At 45.3% G+C, this 25,347-nt stretch overlaps 1 protein-coding gene across 3 annotated transcripts in view; it reads left to right on the plus strand.

The window, feature by feature from the left end:
• Nucleotides 1-25,347, plus strand: part of LOC116937863 (corticotropin-releasing factor receptor 2) — a 55,731-nt gene that overhangs the window by 13,431 nt on the left and 16,953 nt on the right. Inside the window, exons 3-6 of one of the 3 annotated variants that reach the window (XM_032944989.2) lie at nucleotides 13,812-13,931; nucleotides 15,130-15,215; nucleotides 19,612-19,715; nucleotides 20,563-20,680. In XM_032944989.2, coding sequence (XP_032800880.1) covers nucleotides 13,812-13,931; nucleotides 15,130-15,215; nucleotides 19,612-19,715; nucleotides 20,563-20,680 — 428 coding nt within the window. Of the gene's footprint in view, nucleotides 1-13,811; nucleotides 13,932-15,129; nucleotides 15,216-19,611; nucleotides 19,716-20,559; nucleotides 20,681-25,347 lie in introns of those variants that run through there. The other 2 variants (XM_032944982.2, XM_032944997.2) reach the window with 2 other exon arrangements.

Here is a 25,347-nt window from a genome sequence, read left to right on the forward strand (position 1 = left end):
CTGAGCTGCTACCACTTAACTCCTTGGTGTAAACATGGGTTTCAACCAGCCGTGTTTAGACTAGGTTCTCACGTGCAGAGACTTCATAATGGTGACAGCTAAGTCACCAGCTACTGTAACACAACGATCGTAATGTTAAATTGAGTTCCTTAAGTTAATTGTGTTTCTATTGCAGCTGGGCTAATAAAACAAAAAAAATGTGCAGGGAATTCGAGCGGTGTGTCCCGGATGATTGTAGGAAATTCAAAAAGGAATTTAATCATCATAATCATCATCTTGTGGGACCATTCTCTGACACAGTGCGCTGCATTGCCAGCTGCCAGAGTTCTCAATGGAAATGTTTTCCATCTGGTGACATGCAAATATTACAGCGTTAATTATAATTTGGGCTAAATATGTTAAACTAGCTGTTCACTTAGATACCCACCTAACTTTACTATGATTCCCTTGCCGACGCGAATTATATATATTTTTTTTTACCGAAAGAACCATTGAGATCCTTGCAGTCACGAAAACTTCAAATCTAGAAGAAAAAAATACTTTAAAATCAGTCAAAATTACTCAAAATAGTGACGTCACTGCAGTTATGAGCTCGCAAGGTTCAACGTGCGTGAGTGACTCCCGCGGTGATGTCACTAGACCACTCCTGGTCGTGACTTCCAGTACTTTATTTTCGATCAACGAAGCTTGAAACTGGCGTCGGAGGGCCAGGGGACGACGCAGCCTGGGTCGTGCACCTACAAGGCAGGAGCGGGTTTGCCATGTTGGGTTGTGTCCTTTGCACTGTCACAGAGGGTACAATTATTCCTATGAGATCCAATTTAATGATCACGATCCTGGCCTTACGGAATCCGGTTTCACGTTAATGACACTATGCCTTTTGAAATCCAGCCACTTGTTGACAAGCAGAGCTCTGTGGAATATATGCTGTGGCCACTTACTCTGGTCGTCGCTGTGTAAATCCACATGAACATGAATAAATAGTGATAATTCGGCTCTCTTTGTTCCCAGGCTTATCCTATGGGAATTTACTTAAGGATATAGTTACCCGTAAAAACCGAGCTCTACGTGTTTACCATTTCATAGGGGACCCCTGAGCTAAATGCTAACTCATATTAAGAAGGGTTGGTGGGTGCAGTAGCCAAATGAGACAATACATTTGTTGACATGCAGCCAGCTTCTTTAGAGTCGTCAAAGAAAGCATAAACATCGCAGGGAGCACGGAAACCGTGGAGATGGAGTGATGAAATCAGTCAATGTGTAGATGGTGGATAGATCGTTGCATTTCCCAGACTGAGATATGGTGGCAGCTTGTTAAGGCCTTCGTCCAGCAGTGGATTGATCGTGGCTGATGATGATGACTATATACTATATTGTAAGTGATTTCATTTTGGCATGAAAGTGTTTATTAAGAAAACCCCGCACGTTAACCGTATTTTAAAGTACTACTTAGAGATCCAAAATGTTATGCGAACGGTAATTGTTAATCTAATATCATTCGCGCAACATGGGCCATTAATGCACGCACACAGGGCACTTAATTCTTAAATTGGGCACGTCAACATATTAAGCACCGAAGCTCTAATGAGAGTGGTAATCGAGGTCATTAATGTGCCACGAATTACACACAACGGCACCACAACGTGATGTGCTTTTTTCCCGCTCCGACTTCTGTGCAACCGCTAACCGCTCACGTGCAGGTCATCGGCGCGGAAATGCCGCGCGCGGGAGTCGTCTCCCGGGGTGAAAATTATCCTCGTGACCAGCGTCGCGAGACGAGCGCGGTGATTTAATGGGTGGTGGGGGAGGTTTCCACCACCCAGCAGCCCGGTTTAATGTTTAGCTTTCCATTCGTCGTTTCGTTTGTTGTTCCCTGTCCCCGCTCCTCCGATCAACATGGTTGGCTACGTACAGCGCGAGAGAAGTTCAACGTAGTACATTCATTCCATACGCTCGCCGTCAAGTGCCACGTGTCATTCTCTGCAAAAGTCAAATAAATGATGGGAGGGCTTTGAGGCTAGCTAAGGAACAAATTCATGTTTATTGTAAATATTGTCCAGAAATGTTGAACGTGCATTATTGTCAGCACGGGATAATTGCGGTATGGGTTGAGGCAGTCTTGAAAACAAGCACTGGCACAATTTAACATTTAAGTACCAGTAATCTATCTTTGAGGTGCTTTTGGCATTAACTATTCTTGTGCATAGCTGAGACAATCTCTCACAGCGATATTGAATTGGTTGAGCTGGTTTTGATTTCCTCACTTGCAGGAAGGACACTTTTATAATCAGCCACTGCGCTTTAAAGAGATTCAACACCTTGATTCCCCGAATGTTACAAACAAACAAAAACGTTTCATATCTGGAGGAAGCGCGTGCGAGGTGGCATTACATTTGTTTGCGGTTGCCAGGTGTTCGGCAGGACTGACTCGTCCTACCTTTCTCTCTCATCGGCCAAGCCAGGCAGAGCTCACCTTCCTCCGCATCCCATCCACAACCACCGGCACAAAACTTCAATTCGATCAATGGCATCGATCCCTCGGCGCTGATAGGTGCATTGATATGTTTACGGTAATGACCATCTCCGTGCCCGCGGTGTCATGAACCTGCCTTCCCACTTATTAAATCCCTATCAAGGCCGCCAGAGCGGATGAGCATACGCGTGCTCTGATTAATGTTCGTGCTCATCGATGAACATCGATCACGCCCTGTTGGCTGGGGCTGGTGGGCAGTCTGGCGGTCTGGCTGACTGGCTGGTGGGCGGGCAGGCGGGCTGGATGGTGGACGGGCAGTCCGGCAGGTCTGGCTGGGTGGCTGGTGGGCTGACTCGCGCATGGACGCGAACGAGGCCACATCGAGACGTCCCTCGCTCGGCTGAATTGCGTTGAAATAAATACACAATAAGTGCGTCGACAGTTGCTATCGAGATGGATGCGACCCTCTGTTTGGTTTCTTCAAAAGGGTTCGGTTGCCTTTAGAGTCATCTGTAAAAAAAAGAAAGATGCACTGGTTGTAAGAATAATAGTCGTTTATTTATCCATCCTGGACTGAGATGATTGTGTGTCAGAAGAAAAACACTTGAGCACCCAGGTAAAATAGATTCGTACGAGGAGATCATGCCCAAAAATAACGTGTGAATAGGTGAGCAACATGCAGTACTTGCTGCACAGGATTCTACTATCCACCTGGTAGCCCGGTTGGTTGAGCATTGCTTAATGTGTTATTTTTTTAAAGATCAAAGGTGCAGCCCTGCAATGACTTACTCACTTGACGGAAAAGCCTTCGCTAAAAGGCGCTCAAAGAGGAGACCCCCCCCCACCCCGGACGGTGTTTTATCCTCCTCGTCCAGGCTGGTCAAGACGTCTTGGAAGAGGCAGCTATATAATAATGCAGAACAATGTGAGGTTGTGTACCATTAAATCAGTGGATCTTTTTAACCTGGGGTGCACGCACCCCCCGGTGGGTGCGAGACACGGCCAGATTGTTCTAGAAGGTAAAAAAAAATAATCGAAACACAAATTAAGCACGGGCGCGCAAGTACAACTACTTTGTTTAATCAAACCCTACGTATTTATTAACATACATTAAAAAAACTATTTAGATCCAAAGAGGTGCAAGGCGAGAGCAAAGGTTATGTGAACCACTGCATTAAATTAAAGCTCTCCTCGCAGGTGCCCTGCTGAGCGGTGACAACTTGGGCGCAGCGTGTCGAGTACCTGGGGGTGGACACAATGGCCGAGAGCGTGGACGGCATGGGGGTGACATTTTGAGTGGTGGGGGGGGAGCTGCTGATGATGCTGCTGCTGCTGCTGGCTGCCATCTGTGCAAATGAGAGATGATCGGCACAAAGTGTGAGCTAATTTGCGATCGCTGCAGGTCACGAAGGAGATTGCCGTTTGTGGAGAATAACTTTCGTTAATTGAAAGAACCACAGGTCACAGAAGGGTCGTTATCTGAAATGCTTCAGGATAAGTGGGCAAGTTGCGAGCGCGATTATGGCTCGTCGTGACAACGCGTGGCAGCGGTTCGTTTCGAATGCGTGTGGATGTTATGACGAAATTTGGGAAAATCCAATTACTGTGTGCCGTACGTTATGCACGTAGTCTAGGTATCGACAGTTATATAATACATTTTGGGCTGATTTGCTGTGAAAATATAACACTTTTTCTAGATGAAATAGATGGTAATAATGATGATCAGTTCTTTGATAATCCACTGCTAGATAAATATTTTTTTCCCACACTGTCTTACATGTAAATTTTTAACCATACTTCACCTATCTGGTAAAATGGGGGTTCAGGACCGGTCCAGGTATCGCCACAAATAGCGAGGAATTATACTCACTGTGTTTAAGGGAGCATTGCATGCACCGTTGTGTGCCATCGCTCTCACAGATTACATAAAAAAGCTCTTCTATACAGTATATACCCGACAGAGCGATCACTGCATTCTGAATGTGGGCAAAGCTAAGGCCAGGCAGACATAGAACAGTGTGCACTATATCCACCGCAGTGGCCACCATAGCTCACTAAAGGAAGACGGATAGGATTCACGGTGCCATCACCTTCTCACTCGTTACAAATAGGACAGACATTGGTCCTTGGTCTGGACTGTGAGAATAGCGGGAAGTTTGCACAGTTGGGCAAAATTTTGCTCTCGACTATGGGACCAACAGAAGAGAAAGGTTGTCCTCCTTTCACAAGGGGATTGATGAGCAGTCGACGATGGAAGCCATGCCATCGTCATCATCACCACCACCCCACCCCTCTCTATTTAAACCGTGTAAAGTAAATAAACATAACCATGTTATTATAGCTTATTGTTATAGCTTAAGCGTCTGCCGAATAACATCACTTCCGTTGATAAATAAGTATGTTTGTAAGGTGATGTCTACATTACACACGCCACTGTTGGGAAGAAGCCAGTTAGAGTAAATGAGCCACTGCTGGCGGCGTGGTGAGTGCCGATATGTATGTATACTGAACCTTTTTCGCACCGTACGTAGCCAACCGTGCTAATCGGAGGTGCGATCCAAGTGTCGAGATTGCTGCGAGCTGCGTTTTGGATGCTTCGGCCACACGAGTGACTTTGAAGCGGCAGATTTGAAGTGGGAGACAGTGGGAACTCGGCGAGTTGCTGCATGGACGAGAGTCACCACTGTGGCTAGGAGATGTTAACTCCCTCGCCTGGTATGCAGGAGGTCGTGGGTTCGATCCCGACCCTGACGCCTGCTGTTGTATATTTGAGGTTTGCGTGTCTCTCTCTCTCTCACCATCATCACGGTGGCTAGGATATGTTAAATCGCTCGCCTGGTATACAGGAGGTCGTGGGTTCGATCCCGACCCTGACGCCTGCTGCTGTATATTTCGAGTTTGCATGTTTCTCCCCATGGTCGTGTGGATTTTTCTCCGGGTCCTTCGCTGTATTCCCTCCACGTAAAAAAAAATCATTTCGAGTATCTGGCTGCTACAGTATAAATGTCCACACTATAAGCCACTACGTTTAAATATAATTCGTGATAGCCAGATTGCTTCTGAGAAAGAGCTATATATCACAGTGGGCCTTCCCTGGTAAAATAAAAAAAGTTCCGCTTTGTAGTTTCCAGTTATCGGTGGGTAATTAACCTGAGATGAACAGTGGTAAGAGCGAGCAATCTCCTTTTTGCTTCATGAAAGTCAACGTCACCGTGAATACCCTCTGGGCCATATTCGGGTGGCGGTAGTGACAGCTTATTTCTGATTTGGTTTATTGAAACATCTAAGGACACAGTGTCTCAAGATTTTGAACCTTAAAAAAGTAAGCCTTTACATTATTAAGCGGCGGTGATGTCATCTTCAGTATAAGGCGAAGGCCAAGTCTGCTGCAGAATAATATGACGCTTGCTTTTATAATTGAAACGCAAAAGATATGTGGCTGATGCATGCCTTTGGAAATCAATTGGAAAAAAAAGAGTCAAGTTTCTCTTGAAAGAAGGCAATTCGCAACAAAACTTCACTGTTTAGATGAGAACTGCAAATTGCTTGAGGGTATTAAGAGATTCATACCTTATGGATTCAGAGATTTGTCCACACGGCAGGTGCAAGAGGTATTTTCGTCGCCCACAGTGTATTAATTGTGAAAGTGAAGGCTCCTCTCCTAGCTGTGTGCTATGCATCTCTTCTCAGTGTTTGCGAGGCAGAACTTCACACAGCGGGGAGTTTCCATGTGCATAGCGTTCCAAGGAAGACCACACCATTGTAGATCTGGATGGGCGAGCGAGCCATACCATTTCTGCGTACGTAACGTTTTAAATGTCACCGCAACTCAGACAATTCGCAAATATTTGCTTCAGAATTAGCATGCTTATTTATCCTGGAGAAATCCGATCAGCTCTGAAGCTCTTTTTCACAGATGTCCAGTCGGGGTGGCTCAGAAAGTTACAACAACAAACAGTACAAAGCAACGATGGGAGTGCAAAGTATAGGAAATAAAATCAAATCACTCACAATAAGTATATAAGTTTGAGACGAGGCTCAAAAGAAAGCTGTCTCTGGTGTGAAGCAATCAGTTTCAAGGACAATGCATTTATTATCAGAGTATGTTTTTTTTGCATTCTGACTGCAAGCATTATGGTAAATGCAGACATGATTCCTTGTAAAAGGTTTCAGTTTGGTGTTTTAACATCTTAACACCTGTTTTATTGCTAGAAAAAAAGGGGAAAAACCCATTATTATATAAGTTCAAATTGCAAAAGTATATCAATTCCTGCCGATTTTTCGGTTTGCTTAAAGATAAAACACAGTTTTCGTAAAATCACCACCATAAGTGGACAAATCAAATGATGGGACGGTAGTGAACGGATTGCGGACTCGGGACCCTGAATGCACGGCCTCACGAGTTAGTCTTCTGAAGAGACTCAAACACAAGGAAGGAATCAGCATTCCGGAGGTCACGAGGCAAGGAATCCTGACCCTGGGGAGCAGCAGCAGAAAGAGAGCGGGGCCTCCCTTCTGTGGAGTTGGTGGCCTGCGTTGTGATGCTTGTAATGACCCCAGGTGGTCAACTGAGATGCACTCGAAAAACAAGTACGGAGGTTGTCATGCAGCCAGGATGAAACGCGGAATACAATTGAATGTCCGAATAATATTTGCGCGCCGGTTTAAGGAGGCAATCAATGGCCTCCATGTGTGTGTTCAGAATAAATACCATTGATAATAAAATCTAGCGTTTACAAAAGAACAAAACGCTTTTATTAGGCCACCTCCAGTTGACCATCCTGGGAAGCAAGAGTTCTGGTTGTCAAGGCTATCGGTGCCCGTGTGAATTGAGGAATGCTCGTTAAAGAAAAAGGAACGGAAGGAGGCAAAAATAGAACCTCTATAATCCAGAAATGTGTCATGAGCGATGTCACTCGGGAATGCATTGCTGAACCATTGATTTGGTGAATTTGACACGGAGAATAGTTATATAAGTGTCAGCATTTACAAGTTGACCTCATCAGTGCAGGAGGCAGAGCTGCATCACAAACATTGTGGGGCTAGGAAGATATGATCCAACGGAATGAAAATAATATTTTGGAATATTTGTAAGCAGTATGTGAAATCTTGATTTGAAGCTTTCGTGATTGCAGGAATCCATACTCTTTGGTACTTTCGGTAAAGTCACTTGTGGTTATTGCTATATCGGGGAGACGAAGCGACATGTCTCTGACCGAATTCGCGAGCACAAGTCAGATTTGAAACACGGCAGAACGAATTCTTCTGCCGTAGATGATCACTGTTACAACGCTGTGGGTGATCACGATATAGTGTTCTCCGATACCAAGGTCCTTTGCAAACCCACAGGTTATCATCAGAGATTTGTCCACGAGGCAATTCAGATTTACAAACACAGACACAATTTCAACCGAGAAGATGGTTTCAAATTTAGCAATCATTGGAAAGATCTGCTAAATCATACCAAACATGAAACTAATTTTCAATGGTACAGTATATTTATCCAAGTAGTGATATACCAAACTTTCACAACGTTTGCATTGCCAAATTCCCCTCCCTCTCCACACCTCCCGTGTTAAGTGTTCTATCAGCACTTTAAGTGTTCTATCAGCACTTTATGCTAATTCCTTTGTCAAAGCGTTTGGTTTCCTCCCACACAGCTTAAAGAACGCGACCTGGCTTGACTTTCTTAATTCCAATTCAAAACAACGTTTACATTGTCAAATTCCCCTCCCCCTCCCGTGTTAAGTGTTCTATTAGCACTTTAAGTGTTCTATCAGCACTTTATGCTAATTCCTTTGTCAAAGCATTTGGTTTCCTCCCACACAGCTTAAAGGACGTGACCTGGCTTGGCTTTCTTAATTCCAACGCTGTCTTCGTGACAGCACGGTCCCTTCACCTGATGAAGGCCACTTGTGTTGTGGCCGAAACGTCGTGATTTTTGTTGCTTTATTTTTTACCTACGTGACTTTACCGAATCAAACCAAAGAGTATAGTATGTGAAATCCTCCTTGAACTACCCTAAAGATTAAAACATTACAATCAAGATCAGAAACTAACGTCAATACAAAGTGGAAGGCATATCAAAAACATTCAATGCTGAAAAATAAAAGTTGCAATGTGTACAGAGAAGCATGGTCGGGTGCACTATTGATATTGCACCGAGAGACAAAACATGGATCAGCTAACAAACACAACCAGAGGCATCACATGGACTAATAATAGGGGTTTCCCCTTTTTTCTGGCAACAAAACTGAAACCTTTTTACGAGGATTCATGTCTGCATTAACCACAATACCTGCAGTCAAAATGCAAACAAAAAACATACTATGATAATATATGCATTGTCCTTGAAACTGATTGTGTAAATATATAAATGTGTACGTTAAACCCGCCACCACCTGACACAGCCAATTAGTAAGATTTGTCACGTAAACAGAACATGGCAATTCGTTACTAGTACAACACACCGGTGTGCTCTACTAGTAACCTTACTAATTGGATGTGTCGGGTGGTGGCGGGTTTAACGACACATTTGTATATTTACGCGATCTCACCCATTACACCTCTATTATTGTGGATGTACAGTGAGGGAAAAAAGTATTTGATCCCCTGCTGATTTTGTACGTTTGCCCACTGATAAAGAAATGATCAGTCTATAATTTTAATGGTAGGTTTATTTGAACAGTGAGAGACAGAATAACAACAACAAAATCCAGAAAAACGCATGTCAAAAATTTTATAAATTGATTTGCATTTTAATGAGGGAAATAAGTATTTGACCCCTCTGCAAAACATGACATAGTACTTGGTGGCAAACCCCTTGTTGGCAATCACAGAGGTCAGACGTTTCTTGTAGTTGGCCACCAGGTTTGCACATATCTCAGGAGGGATTTTGTCCCACTCCTCTTTGCAGATCTTCTCCAAGTCATTAAGGTTTCGAGGCTGACGTTTGGCAACTTGAACCTTCAGCTCCCTCCACAGATTTTCTATGGGATTAAGGTCTGGAGACTGGCTAGGCCACTCAAGGACGTTAATGTGCTTCTTCTTGAGCCACTCCTTTGTTGCCTTGGCCGTGTGTATTGCCATGCTGGAATACCCATCCACGACCCATTTTCAATGCCCTGGCTGAGGGAAGGTACATGGCCCCGTCCAGCGTCCCTTTGATGCGGTGAAGTTGTCCTGGCCCCTTAGCAGAAAAACACCCCCAAAGCATAATGTTTCTTCCACCTCCATGTTTGACGGTGGGGATGGTGTTCTTGGGGTCATAGGCAGCATTCCTCCTCCAAACACGGCAAGTTGAGTTGATGCCAAAGAGCTCCATTTTGGTCTCACCTGACCACAACACTTTCACCCAGTTGTCCTCTGAATCATTCAGATGTTCATTGGCAAACTTCAGACGGGCATGTATATGTGCTTTCTTGAGCAGAGGGACCTTGCGGGCGCTGCAGGATTTCAGTCCTTCATGGCGTAGTGTGTTACCAATTGTTTTCTTGGTGACTATGGTCCCAGCTGCCTTGAGATCATTGACAAGATCCTCCTGTGTAGTTATGGGCTGATTCCTCACCGTTCTCATGATCATTGCAACTCCACGAGGTGAGATCTTGAATGGAGCCACAGGCCGAGGGAGATTGACAGTTCTTTTGTGTTTCTTACATTTGCGAATAATCGCACCAACTGTTGTCACCTTCTCATCAAGCTGCTTGGCAATGGTCTTGTAGCCCATTCCAGCCTTGTGTAGGTCTACAATCTTGTCCCTGACATCCTTGGAGAGCTCTTTGGTCTTGGCCATGGTGGAGAGTTTGGAATATGATTGATTGATTGCTTCTGTGGACAGGTGTCTTTTATACAGGTAACAAGCTGAGATTAGGAGCACTCCATTTAAGAGTGTGCTCCTAATCTCAGCTCGTTACCTGTATAAAAGACACCTGGGAGCCAGAAATCTTTCTGATTGAGAGGGGGTCAAATACGTATTTCCCTCATAAAAATGCAAATCAATTCATAACATTTTTGACATGCGTTTTTCTGGATTTTGTTGTTGTTATTCTCTCTCACTGTTCAAATAAACCTACCATTAAAATTATAGACTGATCATTTCTTTGTCAGTGGGCAAACGTACAAAATCAGCAGGGGATCAAATACTTTTTTTCCTCACTGTATGTTGAACTTCTTTCGCGCCATACATAGCCAACCGTGCTAATCAGACGTGCGAAAATTAAAGATTTTGAGAGTTGATGTCATGCGCATGCAGACGGCAGTCGAGACGTCTGAAAATATTGATGTGTAGGGGAGTGCATTACACATTTTTAATTATCAGAATAATAATAATCTTTATTTCGACTGGAAGAATCCGATGAGCTATGACGCTGTTTTACACAGACGTCCAGTAAAGTATGAACTCCACACGGCTCGAATCTACAGCTGTTTGCAACCTGTAAGCAGATTTTTCGAAGCGTTGATGTTTAGGACGGTTTGCTTTTATCGCCGTTTTGCAATGGTGGCACACAAAGTTTAGTCGTATTTACCATCATGAGGTTCAAAAGGTATAAATGTATTCGGCATGTGCACAAATGAAGAATCAGATTGACGGACAGGGGTAGGTAAGCTTTTTGGAGATTAAAAAATAACCCGAAACACCTTCGGTTGCCGATGGGCTGCTCGGTAAGTGGAAAATATGGTCAATAAGGGCAGCGTGGCTGTATTTAAGCGTAATTGATTTGAGTGCCGTGGGGACTGAGGAGACAGAAGAGTGCAGCTGGTGAGCTCATCTTGCCGAAATGGCCTTGAAATTGAATGCTTTAGCAAAAATGGTCAAATTAGCCCCCCTCGTGTATGCCAGACAGGGCCTTTGTCCGTGTGCTGACGGTTGAGTAAACATGATGGGCAGATACCATTGGGGTAATTAACTAAACTCATTATTTCATGAGCAGGTAAGAGGCTGATGAGAGACCAATGAGTCCTTTTGCAAAGGAAATGTTCACGCGTTTTCTGTGGAGGCCAATCGGTGCATCAAGACGCTTGTAGAACGGGAGCAGAATGAGCTGCAAGTGAAAGCAATATTTTTAGATACTTTTTTTATTAATTCATATCTTGCAAACGAACGAGGCATTGTACAGAAATCAGCGAAACAGGCAATTATGGTTACATTGTGAATTTGTGGAACAATAAATAGTACGAGCGATGAATCGAGCGGGCTCTGCAATTCTTCGGTATTGAAGGTGTCAAATGAGGCCAACCACGTGAGATGAGAGGAGTATAACACGGCAACACGTCGACCGTTTAAAAAAGAGACACTGAAGTGTAACTTCAATTCAATGAAAATGCAATTGTTTCATGAAAAAAAAACATACCGCTAGTGGTAATCGCAAAAAAAAATAGTAAATTCCATCTCTTTTACGGAAAGGCGTATTATGTACAAGTAAACACGCCGTGTGTATATCGATGTGAAATTCCGTCATCTTAACAAATAACGAATATCAGAGAGATAAAACCGCGGGGGTCAATCGTCGACCCGTCACTGTCGCTCGCGTGGCGGTGGTAGCGGCGGCGCTGGCGGTGACGCTTGGACCGTGGCGTGCCCTCGTGACTTCCTCGCGCCGCTAATCGGTGTCCTTCAACTCCTGCGGAAAATGATTATAATAACAATTCGGTAAATTATTGTACTTAAAATAAATGCTGAACGGGGATTTTGTTTTGTTTTGTTTAGCCACTTTTATTATTTTGCCGCGTAGTGGGTGGGCACATTGATTGGTTAGCGCACCGAGTTAGGAGCCAGGCGACCCAAGTTACATTTTCACTCTGTCTGACATCAGTGGCAAGCGATCTCTGATCCAGTTAAGGGTTCAACCACCCCACCGCCCTCCACCTCAGCACTTTCACTAACCCCACACTTGCCAGTGTGGTGAAGTATGGTCAAACAACCCCCAGAGCCAAAAGGACCACGGAGAGGCCTTCATGCAACATTTTTCCGTAAAGTCACGTAGGTATAAAATAAAATAAATCACGACGTTTCGGACGCAACACAAGTGTCCGTCATCAAGATGTTGTAATGGTGTGGCCAGTTTGTAGGTGGGTGAGTTAATGTTGGAGACGATAGGACGGACCTACTTTGTGGATTTCTGGAAGGCCATAAAATCTGGGTGGTCTAGCAGCCGAAGGTTTTAGGGAGCTCTACTTGGTCTGATGACAGATGCGTGAAAAACCCTCCCCGTAGAGGCGGTTCAATCTTGATTTGAAGCTTTTGTGACTGCAGGAATCCATACTCTTTGGTTCTTTCGGTAAAGTCACGTAAGTATAAAATAATTATAAGTTTAAATATAAGTATCAAGTGGATTTTTTTTAAATATATAATGTTCATGTGCATATGATTTAAATTGCGTGGTTTATTGAGATGCATGTGTATGTGTACCTGCTTTACACATTCAGTTATGATTTCTCTCCCGCTGAATCACAGTCTTCTTTGAAGGAAGCGAACCAGGCCAAATGTTGAGATATGTTCTTCTCCTTTCATCAAGAAACATTCCTCTTTAAAATGTGTTCCTTAACTCTGCTGCGTTAGTGGGAGTTTGGTAGGTTTAAGAAAATTAAGGGATACCTTAGGGTCCAAACATGTTCAAGTGGTCCTCAATCAGTGAAATAAATCACCAAAATCAGCTCGAGTTCAGATCCTAATCAGCATAAAAAGCTCATAATTCTTAAAACACTGCGACAATGTTTGTTATTGTTATTAGTCTATCAATGTCACGATTGTAACACAGCTACTGATATTATGAGGTTACGTAGCTTGTTCAGCGTACAATGTCTGTGGTCAAGCAACGTTCTCAAACATTATTTCTGCTTTAGAGCCTTCAATGGGCCAGCAGCAGCAGCAGCACCACCGAAACCATACAATGTCCACACGGGACAACCGCTTGGTATTGCTAAACTAAAGTAAACCATTCTCATGTTACCACGTAATGCCCACTGAGATATGTAGCTCTTTGTCAAAAGCGACATATCACAAATGATAGCTCAACGAAGTGACTTAACACGTGGAAATGTAGAGCAGCCAAATACTCTGAACGAATGTTGATGCTAAATGTGGAGGGGAAAACCAGACGACTCGGCGATAAATCCACGCGACCACGAGGAGAGAGACGCGCCATCTCCCAATATACAGCAGGCGTCATGGTCGGGCACGAATGCCACGACCTCCTGCACACGAGGCGATGGAGTTAACATCTCGCCACCGCGGCGTGCCTTGCAACGGCATGCACGCCGATAACCGCCTCGATCGACTGAGAGGATGATGTGTTGATTCCCCCCCCCGCCCACCTCTCTCCTACCGTGCTGCACGCAGGCCCCTTCTGCAATGCGACCCGGGATGAGATCGGGACGTGCTGGCCCAGCAGCGAGGCGAGTCGCGTCGTCATAAGACCCTGCCCGGATCGGTTCAACGGCGTGCAATACGACACCAGCAGTACGCACGCAACAAAGAAAGATCCCCCCTATAGCCTTCACAGACTCTTTTTTTGGGGGGGCAAGTGCTGCTAGCGAGCACCTACGAAGGCCGGCAACGGCACACGAGTGGAAAGGTAGCCAGCACCACGCCCGGCCGCCTTTGTCTCCCTAGTGGCTGTGATTAGACACCGCATTGGGTACTCATTGAAGGCTGAGTCGATCTAGAGGAGGCCCAGGATCAGTTCAGATCATCTGTCATTGGTGTTGGTCGCGAGCGGGAATCGAACTCGGTTCGCCCGGTTCGTGGCGCAGCGCACACACGCTAATGCACGCACACGCGCGGTGTGCGTACGTGCGCACGTACACACACCGCGCGTGTGAGTGCGTTCTCCGCCGAGCTGCCATGCCACGCGGTGCCTGTCACTCACGCCGCAGCGTGTTCCAGAAGGCAGGTGTGGAAGGGGGCCTACATACTTCATGCTGCGAAAGAATGCCAGCACTAATATTTATATACGGGGGTGACGCGATTTGCCTTTGTGTCCGTTGACCAATTAGAGTTCCAAATAGCCTTTGACACAGGGTTGTAGGGATTTTCCAGCAAGGCAGCTTGTTCATTGGGTACAAGTGTATTGCATGTGCTGTGTATTGGAAGAAAGCAAAATACTGTACACTGAAATTATTTGGCAAATTGCAGATGACTGTGACATTTTAAGTGTGTAGGTAACGAGACCTTTTCACATCACAAAAAATAAAACTTTAAACTCTGTTGGGCGATGCGCCTCCTTCCAGAATAGTGCCTTCCACACATTTGTTGATCAACCAATGTCGGCCCTGAGCTGTATTCAACTTAACATGTTATCAGCAAGACGTGATGGTGTATCTGAGCGTGCCCCCAAGAGGCCCTGGCCATTGCCACGGGACAACCAGTGCATGATTTCAGCCAGAACAGCAGGCAGAGCTGTTTCGGCGATTATCTTGACACTCCACATTCACCCATCCTTAGTTTAGCCTCATTATACTGCAGTGGTGGGTATGCTGGTGGCAATATAGGGTACAATAATACATGCTTATTATAGATAGGCACACCACCTATTCAAGTAGTTCGTGTTTTACGCTGACAATCACTCACCCATGCCAGCCTAGCTGCATTCCCTACGACATGGGGTGAGAAATTAAGCCGTGATAACCACAGAATGGTCGTTGTGTTTGTGTGACAGAGAGCGTGTACCGCGAGTGCATGGCGGATGCCACGTGGGCACGGCGCTCCAACTACTCGCTGTGTGAGGCAATCATCCTGAGCAAAGTGAGTTTACCTCGACGCGTACGACATATAATATATTGCACGTATACACATCTCGAGCGGAGGCTACGCTCACATCAGCGACAGAGACACAACAGAAATGTTTCAGTCTTTTTTTTTACAAACGACGCGCAGGGGTGTTCCTGGTGAATTACTTAAAGCTGTGGACGCTGTGCGAGAGAGACGCTCCCGCCGCTGGGTGAGAGATGCTACCCCGGGCCCTCGGAGTGTGAACGGTCGCATCGCCCAAAACTCCTCGCAGGAGGTGCGACTTCTCGTTTGTTGTCCTTCCCCCCGCACCTTCGATTAGCACGGTTGGCTACGTATGGTGCGGGAGAAGTTCATACATACGAGCGCAGATGGTGCGTGTGTCTTAAAGCGAAAATAGCTTGGGTCCTCGGTGGGCCTGCGATGATTCACGGCTTGTGCGGCGTGGCACCAAGCTGTCGCGAGCGAGGCGGCAAGCGAACGGCAAGGTCCGCCGTGCCGCGTGAAGTTCGTGTCGCCTTCAGCCGACTGCAGGCATCCACGTGCTCCAGAGCCGCGGTCGAGGGAGAGCGGGGAAACAATCTGCTTACACGTCAACGAGATCGGAGCGATTGCTCTGACAGTGGAGAATAGTCATCCACGTGTATCCTTCCATCTGTGGGAGGAATGGTGAAGTCACATTTAGCACTGACAGAAATTCAGGCCTCTTCAAAAGTGCAGAGACACTTTCATCGTTGGCTACTGCAGTGGGTTAGTAAGAAGGCAGACATACATTTGAAGGAGTTGGGTTTAAATCTATCCTGGGATGTATCGTTCACCAATGATGATCATCAGCCACGCTCAATCCACTGCTGGATGAAGGCTTTCCCAAGCTGTCACTAAACTTGGTCCTCAACAATCGATCAGCTCCTGCACAGGAGCTGATCCTGGACACACCAGTGGACACCCTCTCAGATTTTTTTGAAGTAATCGTTTAACATTGTTTACAAACTCGGATATACGTGGGAATAGTTTTCCTGTCACCGTTTTCACTAAATCGCATTGCACCAATACTGACAAACTTGTCAAGTGAAAAATGTCAAGCTTGACAGGAGACAACGTCACATCTCTTTGAAGCCAAATAATGTCCAATGTCTGCGTATTGTGGGCAATATCTCAATGTGGAAACGTTTTGGCCAACACTGTTTTCATGAGCCTATATCCTCAAAATCACGTAGTTCGTTTGGGTATTCACAACGCGCGGGTGGCTAACATATTTCTTAAGCTCGCGCAACTCAAATTCTGTTCTGCCATAGCCTGTGCCATAGAATATTTGCGGTGGCGTTAAGTTTTGCAGTCGAGATGTGTGCTTTTCCAAGAAAATAAATTTCAACGGACATACAGTAAGCACCAAGGTTGTTTGACGAGTGAGCTTGAGCTAAATGCTTAATTACTTTTTGTTTGTGTCAACTTTAATGTGGCTCAACCTATTGAAATCACGGCATAGAGTCCATTTGCATAGGGCCTATTTGAAACAGCAAGTGCAGCGCAAAGAGATGTGGAATTTCATAGCCACAGGGGTCTCGTAGCTCTCACATGCTCGACCCCCATCTAGTTATGCACTGTGTCGCTTTAATAACAGACACACGGGGGACACTAACTTGGAAAAAATGAGAAAATAAAAATGAATGCATTTAAAATAATATAATAGAAATGGGATTTACAGGGCATTGATCAAAATGCAATCGCATCTCAGGATGCTGCAGAAGTAGTGGCACGTGTGTATAATGGTGAATAAGAAGACGGCATGCATTTCATTAATCATCATCATCATCATAACTGGCCATGATCTACACACTGCTGGATTAAGGCCTCCCTGCATCGTCCATAACCCTCATGTACTTGTGGTGCAACAATCCATCTGGCTCCCGCGTGTGACCTAATCTCATCGCCCCACATTCGTGCTCTTGTTTGTCCCATTTTGGGCTGCCACTCCATTACTTGTCTCACGATCGAGCCCACGGTGTCTCTCATTTGCGTTCGTTCTCTGATCCATTTGCTCGTCTTTCTGCCTCTCAGCATCATTACAAGCACGCACCTCCACGCTTCTTCATGCACATTACAGTTTTTATTCCAATTTCTTTTTCTGCGTCAATGCTTCCCCAATCCATTCATCGTAGCAGGAAATATGCGCTGAATTGAGGTACTACGACATTCAAATCTCCAAAGCACTCCAGCACACCCTCACTTCACATCGAAAGTTCATCATCTTGATCCCAATTCACCTTCAGCAATAACCCTGAATATTCATACTCTGTTATTTTCCAGTTGTTTCCTTCCCAACAAAAATTATATTTTGCTCAGGAAACGTATTGCATGTAACTTTTGTGTTGCTCTTACGCATTCCTTGGGCAAATTTGCAGCGTTTTTTTGTTGACTTCAAAATTTTATTTTATTTGAATTCCCACTGATTGTTTTAATGACTATGTCATTGATGATTTTTGCACTTAGGCGATTGCATGTCTCCATTAGGTTAATGAATTTACTTATTCAGTCCAATTTTCGGAACACATCTTCTAAGGGTTACTGTGCATATCCTTGGTGAGAGCATAGCACCTTGCCTGATTCAACATGTACGTAAGAAGAAGCGCTGCCAGTTATAGGCAATGACAAAGAAGAATGTCTCGATCAAGGGAAAGGTGTCATTCACATAGATGGCAAAAGAGTGGATGTCCACGACTGTTGGGGGCAGCAGAGGAGAAGGAGAAACCTCACACTGAGCGAAGGTTGACTTCAAATATCAACAGGAAGAGAAAACAGTGAAGCTGACACACTTCGCACTCTACTCCTGTGACCGGCATTTCTGGAGAGTGATTCGAAGGTTCGCAGTGATAGGCAAGGTTGAGTTTTCTCAGATGCATTCTTATCCGAGGTTTCCATGTCCATCACTATCAGTTACGGGTGAATTGATCCACTCAATCCCAGTGCAGTGACTTAGCGACGTACACGATGACACAGGTACTGATAACGGCTAAACCTTTCCAACCAAGTCCTCCAAACTTTATCAGAGTTTTCGTTTCACAAATTGAAAATGTTTTCCCCCTTCCTGATTGTGTGCCGGTCATGTCCCCGTCTTTCACAGCGATAAGATCACGATGCTCATGGAAAACTCTCCGTGCTGAGGACAGAGCTACCTCACCTGACACGGGAGGAACTCTGATGTCTCATGATTTAGCCACCTTGATTAACAGTCCGTTGAAACCTTGGCATGCTCTATTAGGAGGCGCACTCTAACCTTGTGGGTATTATGCTTCGCTGTGCCACAGATGAAGTCACAATCACACTCTTATGGTCGGAGGGGAGTAAAATTAATGACGATAATTATTTAAAATGCCGCTGTGCAGTGGGAAAGTGCCGAACTCATAATCGGCAGGACATAAGCGCAGTTCATGACTCGGTCCATCATCCTTCTGGGATTAATAACACAAGAACAACTTCGGGGAAAGTAAAAAGTGCTCGTCCTTAATTCCACCGCAGAGGAATGTGTAATTTCCATGCTTTACCGAGGACTGCCAATGGACATGTTTGTATGTCGAACCTATTTCGCAGCCAACCGCGCTAATCGGAGTTGCGGCGGAAGGACAAAAACTAAACACAAAAAACTGTGCTGAAGAAATGAGGATTCAGTCGAGGTTTAAAAGTGCATAGCTCCAGTGGCTTCCTAATATCAGAAGAACGAGCGTTGCCGACAGCTGTAGAAGTGCATCGGAAGGTGCACAATGCAGTGACTGTCTTTGTTGATGTGAGCATCAAGGTACACTTATCCGAGCATGTTATTAGGTGATACTGCATTTGCAGTGGTATATGGTGAGAAGGATAACGTATTATTATATATATGTTTTCCTTTTAAGACCACAGCGTGATTGATGAATATATGGAGTATTTTGTTGGTCTGAGTGTGGATCACTCTGTTACTTTGTCTTCCGCAATCGTGGGTCACAGGTCCTGGGCCTCCCAGCAGTGCTGCACGTATCACAAGTACAGAAAAGGAACCCAACAAAATAATTTTGGGTTCGCTCTTAATTTTGGCTAATGTTTAGATCTGAGAGCAACAATATTATTCGTCTGTCACGTGACAATTTATTATTATCTCCATATAGCATGGTAGATTGGATAGTGCTGTCCCTAGTAATGACAAGAGATGACTTGAAACATTCCACAAGCAGTGTTGTGGTATCTCCCTCCATAGGCCGTTCTCTAAGACAGAGTGATCCGCTGCTCTGGGAGAGTTCTGTACGGATTCTTCATTTCTTGGCTTGAATGCCGATATAAAAATCGGCATAAATTTTATACAAAAAAGACAATACGTCTTTTTTCTAAAGGCCCTACTGACTCCCCCCCCCCCCCCTGTTGCTTTTGGCCATGTGTGCAGAGGAACAGCCAACACTACAAGGTGGCGCTTGTTGTGAACTACTTGGGCCACTGTGTCTCCCTTCTTGCACTCATGACGGCCTTCACCATCTTCTGGTGCCTCCGGTAAGGCAACACCAAAGTTCTCCATCAGCCATCTCATATAAATCACGCAAGACAATGCGGTGCCAGCAGTAGCTTTGGTACTGCAGCTAGAATTGGCAGTGAGGCGGCAGATTGAAAGTCAGGTGGGTGAAAGCCTACCTCTTCCAGGTATAATTAATGGTACAGTTCTCATAAAAATTCAGATTCCGAATCCTAGTTTCTGCCACCTATAATTAAACTGGGTTCTCAGGTGCAGTGAGTTCTGTTCTCAGCCCGGTCACCAATAACTGCACGAAAAAAAACCCCATCATTAATATGGATAGATAAACTAAGTGAAAGGACTTCAGAAGTACATTAACTCGTTGGTAACATCACCTGGGCCAGGTCTTGACACAATGTGGTGCATTGCTCGCTGCAAGACTTACAAATTCAAAACACATTTCTTCATCTCTAGACACGAAGCCAATGTCAACATTTGAAAAACCAAAAAAATAAGATGCTAAAGGTACATGGTGCAGCCTTGCCATTGGTTGTTCACGCCACTGCTAGTGGAAGGTCATCTATTCGAGGGGGCTCTGGAGAGCTTCGCTGGAGATGAAAATCGGGGCGAAAACAAAATCCGAACATTCACACCTGCGCATCACAAACCCTAGCAACGTTGGCGCAAGCAGCTTGTCGCACGATGCCACCGCCCACACGAGCGGCCGTGCGGATCGGTTTTGCCGCACGCACGCGCGAGAGAGAGAGAGAGAGCGTGCCAGCGTTCGCCGCTGCCGGCGTTCGCCGCTGGCGTTCGCGACGCCACCCCCCGAAGTTTGCATCGGAAGTTAATGCTGTGGGCCCGTGCGCATGTTGGCGCGTGGAGCAGGAGCATCCGCTGCCTCCGGAACGCGATCCACTGGAACCTCATGACCACGTTCATCCTGCGCAACGCCACCTGGTTCCTGCTGCAGCTCATCGACCTGAGCACGCAGGAGCGCAACGAGGTGAGCACTGCTCCGTCATCTGGTCGAGCACCAATTGGGTCGAGGCTCAAGAGAAAGCCGTCCCCTTGGTGTGGACCAATCAGTTTCAAGGACAATGCATCATATATTATCATAGTGTGTTTTTTGTTTGCATTTTGACTGCAGGTATGGCGGCTAATGCAGACATGAATCCTTGTAAAAAGGTATCAGTTTTGTTGCCAGAAAAAAGGGGGAAACCCCTATTATTATTGCTACAGTTTGTAGTTCGTTCTAAGGCTGAGCTGACTTGGCGGAGGATCAGGCCAGATTCAGAATATGATTGCTAAAGGTTTTAAGCTTGACTACGAATCAAAGCCAGGTCACTGAAATCCCATTGCAGTGCACAAACAGCTGCGGCCCCACTCTCAAAACAGACAGACACAGACCAGGACAAAGATTCTCCGTATAGCCGTAATGGACTGTTGGGCCAAATGCTTTTAGCGAGCACAGATGCACACATACATAGCCACGTGTGTTGACATTCCCCCAAGATATAATAACTAGATTCAGGAAACTCAGGTACCCGAGCTACAGGTCGTTTAATTTCATGCTTACCGGTCCGTGGAAGTAAGGGGTCTGTAGCCAGCGGGTATTGAATTGGATTTAGGATCGTTTAGGGCCGCTTTAGTTTCCACAGGAGGTTGTGCGGCATTGCACGCAGGGGTACGAACGCGTGCAGAAGACCAAGCGATGGAAATTACAGTGACTCGTGGAGATCGTGGCTGGGTAAGCGTGCGTGGCATTTACGTTCAACTTGCATGTGTCTCGAGGCAGCCAACTCAACTCAGCGGTAAAATCCTGACATTCACCCAGTCATGAACCACAGTTATCCCCGACCCTGGCTTCCAAAGCAGTCTGGTCAGACAAATAAAAAATATCTTTGCTCGTAAAGCATCTGAACACAGAGGTGGTGCGTCTGTACTTTGCCGAGACATTGATGACAAAGCACCCGACTGGCGTTCAGGTCTTCTAAATGTTAGGTTACGTGGCTGCATGCCTCCGGGTATGCGTAGAGGTGAATTTATACCGCTTGATGAATCGTTCCATGGATTGAGGGCTCGATCAATGCCCTCCATGACACGGAGTTTGGTTAGATTACAGGTATTATAGCCATGCGTGCGAGAATCCCCTGAAGCCTCAATTAAGCCCACGACAACAGGATGCTGCTTATTGTGCAGTGTTACATGAGCCGTCCATATTCACGTCGATATATTATTGCTTTTGTTACAAATTTTGCATGTTATTTTCACGGCGTTTTCAGGAAAACAACAACAATCAGCTGTAATGGAAGTGGTTTCAGTCCACAGCTGAAAGCATGCGGTTTCCGCCAGTCGAGTTAAAAAAAATCATTAAAAAATATATTTTTTTCGTATGAGCAGGGAATTTTACAGCACCGCTTTTTGTCCGTTATATCATGCCGGATCAAGATCTCTTTAACAAAAAAAAGTACCTGTTGTGCATCGGACTTTTATTCTACAACAACATTATCTCAATGTATACAGCACCCTTTAACGTACCTATTTTTGCATTACTCTGTTGACGAAGCAGCGATGTCTTGTTTACGTTTTAAAATGTTCGTGAATAAATAGAGGTCCTCGACTTCGGAATATAAAGCTTGATTGTGGGGGGCTATCTTTATGGTACACAACGTCGTCGTTATCACGAACCATGCCCAGAATGGTACCCCGTTTATAATGAGCCAAATTGCAGGAATGCGTTTCTCTTAGTTTGACTTCTACCTCCATCGAGCGAACATGTTACGTCAGTAACCCCGTGCATAACGTCCGTACATGCTGCCAAAAGTCCAATGATCGTATTTGGGTTTTTGTTTTTTACATTATGCTGGGAAGTAAACTCCACTGAATGATGGATAGTGTACACACTATCAATGTTCTCATTGTCTCTCTCCAAAGGCACAGTTAAAATTGGCATGAAACCTGTTAGATGGGAACACCCTGTACAGTATATATGTGTACATTGAACTTCTTTCGCACCGTATGTAGCTAACCGTGCTAATCAGAGATGTTGTAGAGGGACAACAAACTAAACATGAAAAACAGTTCTACAGAAATCAGTTTGTCAATCTAGAAGATGTAAACGTGTCTAGCTCCAGTGGTTTCCTAATATCGGAAGGAAGAGCGTTCCAGACGGCTGCAGAAGCGCATCTGAAAGAGTGCGATGCGGTGACCGTCTGTGTTCGATCGCTCGCCATACTCTGTCTCTATCTATCACGTGTTGCCACTGTTTTCCCTTGGGTTTATGCATGAATTGACTCCTGCCTTCAAATCAATCCTTAGGCTCATGATACATCCATCAAATGTTGCCCGTAAGTGACAGTTATACGAGGCTTTTTTATGACATGCAAATTATGCTGATGTGCTCTGTATGCAGTCGTGAAAAAAACTGTACACATGGAACCTAAATGAACAAGAGGCAGTACAAAGGAGATGATACGAGTTAAATAAAAAAAAATGATGATTGAATAAAGTCACGACTCCCAACGCATGACGATTCTAACAAATCTCTGTGGAGAGAAATATGGGCGCGCCTACATTGTATGCTTGTCAATGGACACGGACACATAATACACGTTATGAAACCCACGTGCTAATTGGAACCTACATAAATAGCAATAGCCAGTGCTTTGGGTGGAAGATTTGTGCCAGAAAGGCACCACGTGTTTAAGGAAATGTTTTAATTAACTTGACTTGCGGTTTAAGCGGGGGCTTGTTGCTTGTTGAATTGGACATTTAAAAGACAATACGGTACTCCAAAAGTGTTTACTCCGCCCCTCACCTCCCCTCTCTGGCCGCTCTGAACGGTGAAATATTTCACAAACGCACGGTGACTAGGAGATGTTAACTACCTCGCCTGATATATAAGAGGTCGTGGGTTTGACACCGACCTGGTCGCCTGGATTTTTCTCCGTGACCTTCGGTTTTTCCCTCCACATTTATAAACAACGTGCATTTTGAGTATTTGGCTGCTATAAATATCCACGTGATAAGCCACTTCGTTGAGTTATCATTTGCATGCATGTGCAGTGAATCACTCGGAGACACTAATTGTAGGAGGCACTCTATTTATTTCAGCCTTCACAGGCACAAGGGTTAACTGCATTAAGGTGAGGACAGCTAACAGGCTGCCTGACTTAGAACGCCGAGGTGGAGGCGGTGACGAAGACTCCAACAGCTAGACGGTTCCACTCCAGCAACAGCCCTGAACCTTCGCTAGGGGTCCCCCTTTTATCCACCTCGCGTGACCTCGCTCCGCCTTCGGCCACGCCCCCCTTCTAGAACCCACTAGAAGGTTCCCGGGCTTGACCACACGTCCCCTCTGTCCTCCTTGCCTCGCGTCCCTTTTCGCTTGCTCATGACCTGCTGGCAGACAGGGCTACTACACTTGCTGATCCCCCTCTGTTCCAGCAACCAGCGCGATGCGCCAAAGTGACACATTCCATGTCACTACATATGTGTAACTTCTTTCGCACTGTACCTAGACAACCGTGGTGTTAATTGGAGGCGCCAGGTCGCTACTCAGAAAAATAGCAATACACCTCAGCGGGCCTTACCTGGTCAAATAAAAAAACAATGTTTTAGTTTAAACGCAGCTTCAATACGAGCCCTCCCACAGGTCTCGTGGTCGTACCCAGCACAGCGGAGCGAGAAGCGCCGCTGTGAGGGTTTCGGTGCTCCGCCGGCCATCGAACACCGCTAGAGCGCAAAATGAGCGTTTGGGTTGCATTTGTAAAATCGCTCATGTGTCGAAACGGCTCCGGAGATACGGATGGAAATGTATTGGCGCGTTAGGACGACGGACGGAAGGAAGGAGCCGGGTAACTTCAGCAGGGTGAGGTGTTGTATTAACGCGCGGCGTGCCATATCAGTGTGTTTTTGTAATCACATTTTTTACGCTCCTGTCGTATAATTTACCAGATGCCTGATCACGATGGTATGTGATGAGCATCCATATGCCACAGGTGACATCATTGATATGTAATAATGCGATGCAGTCATTTACCAATTACATTTTATTTTTACTTACACACTGAATTAACACATTATAATAATGCATTTTTGATTTATATTGTGCTTTTCCCACGCTCAAAGAACTGAACAGTAAAACGTATTCAATATTATACATACAGTGCTAAAAAAAAAACTATTACATGAAAAAAATGGCATATGTATAAAGCATAATAGCATAGAGGCCGAGTGTCATCGCTTTGGTAATCACTCTATTTATATTTGAGCTGTATTTCACAGATCACATGTAGTTTAAGATAAACATTTACAGTCGTAGTAAATTGTAATCAGGGGTGGTCCGGTGCTTCAGGGGTCAAAGCTCTAAGCTGGCCTGAGCAAGATCCTGGATTCCAATTTGCATTTCTGCCACTCGCAACGAAAGTGGGTTCTCGAGTGTAGCGAGTTGATGGTCTCGGCTCAATCGCCGGCGAATGTGCAACAAAAACAACCCCACGACATACATGTAACTTTACGCTCAATGGGCCTAAATTCCAGCTCTGATAATTCCAAAGCATTGGCCTGGCTCCCTCACAACAAACACATCTCTGGCTGAAGCAGGGTGTGTGGATCACAGAGGCCACTTGGAGACGTCTCAAAAGCAGTTCTCTGAGTTATATTTACGTG

Source organism: Petromyzon marinus, chromosome 4, assembly GCF_048934315.1.
Source record: "Petromyzon marinus isolate PM22_M1 ecotype Great Lakes invasive population chromosome 4, UKy_Petmar_22M1.pri1.0, whole genome shotgun sequence".
NCBI classification, from domain to species: Eukaryota; Metazoa; Chordata; class Hyperoartia; order Petromyzontiformes; family Petromyzontidae; genus Petromyzon; species Petromyzon marinus.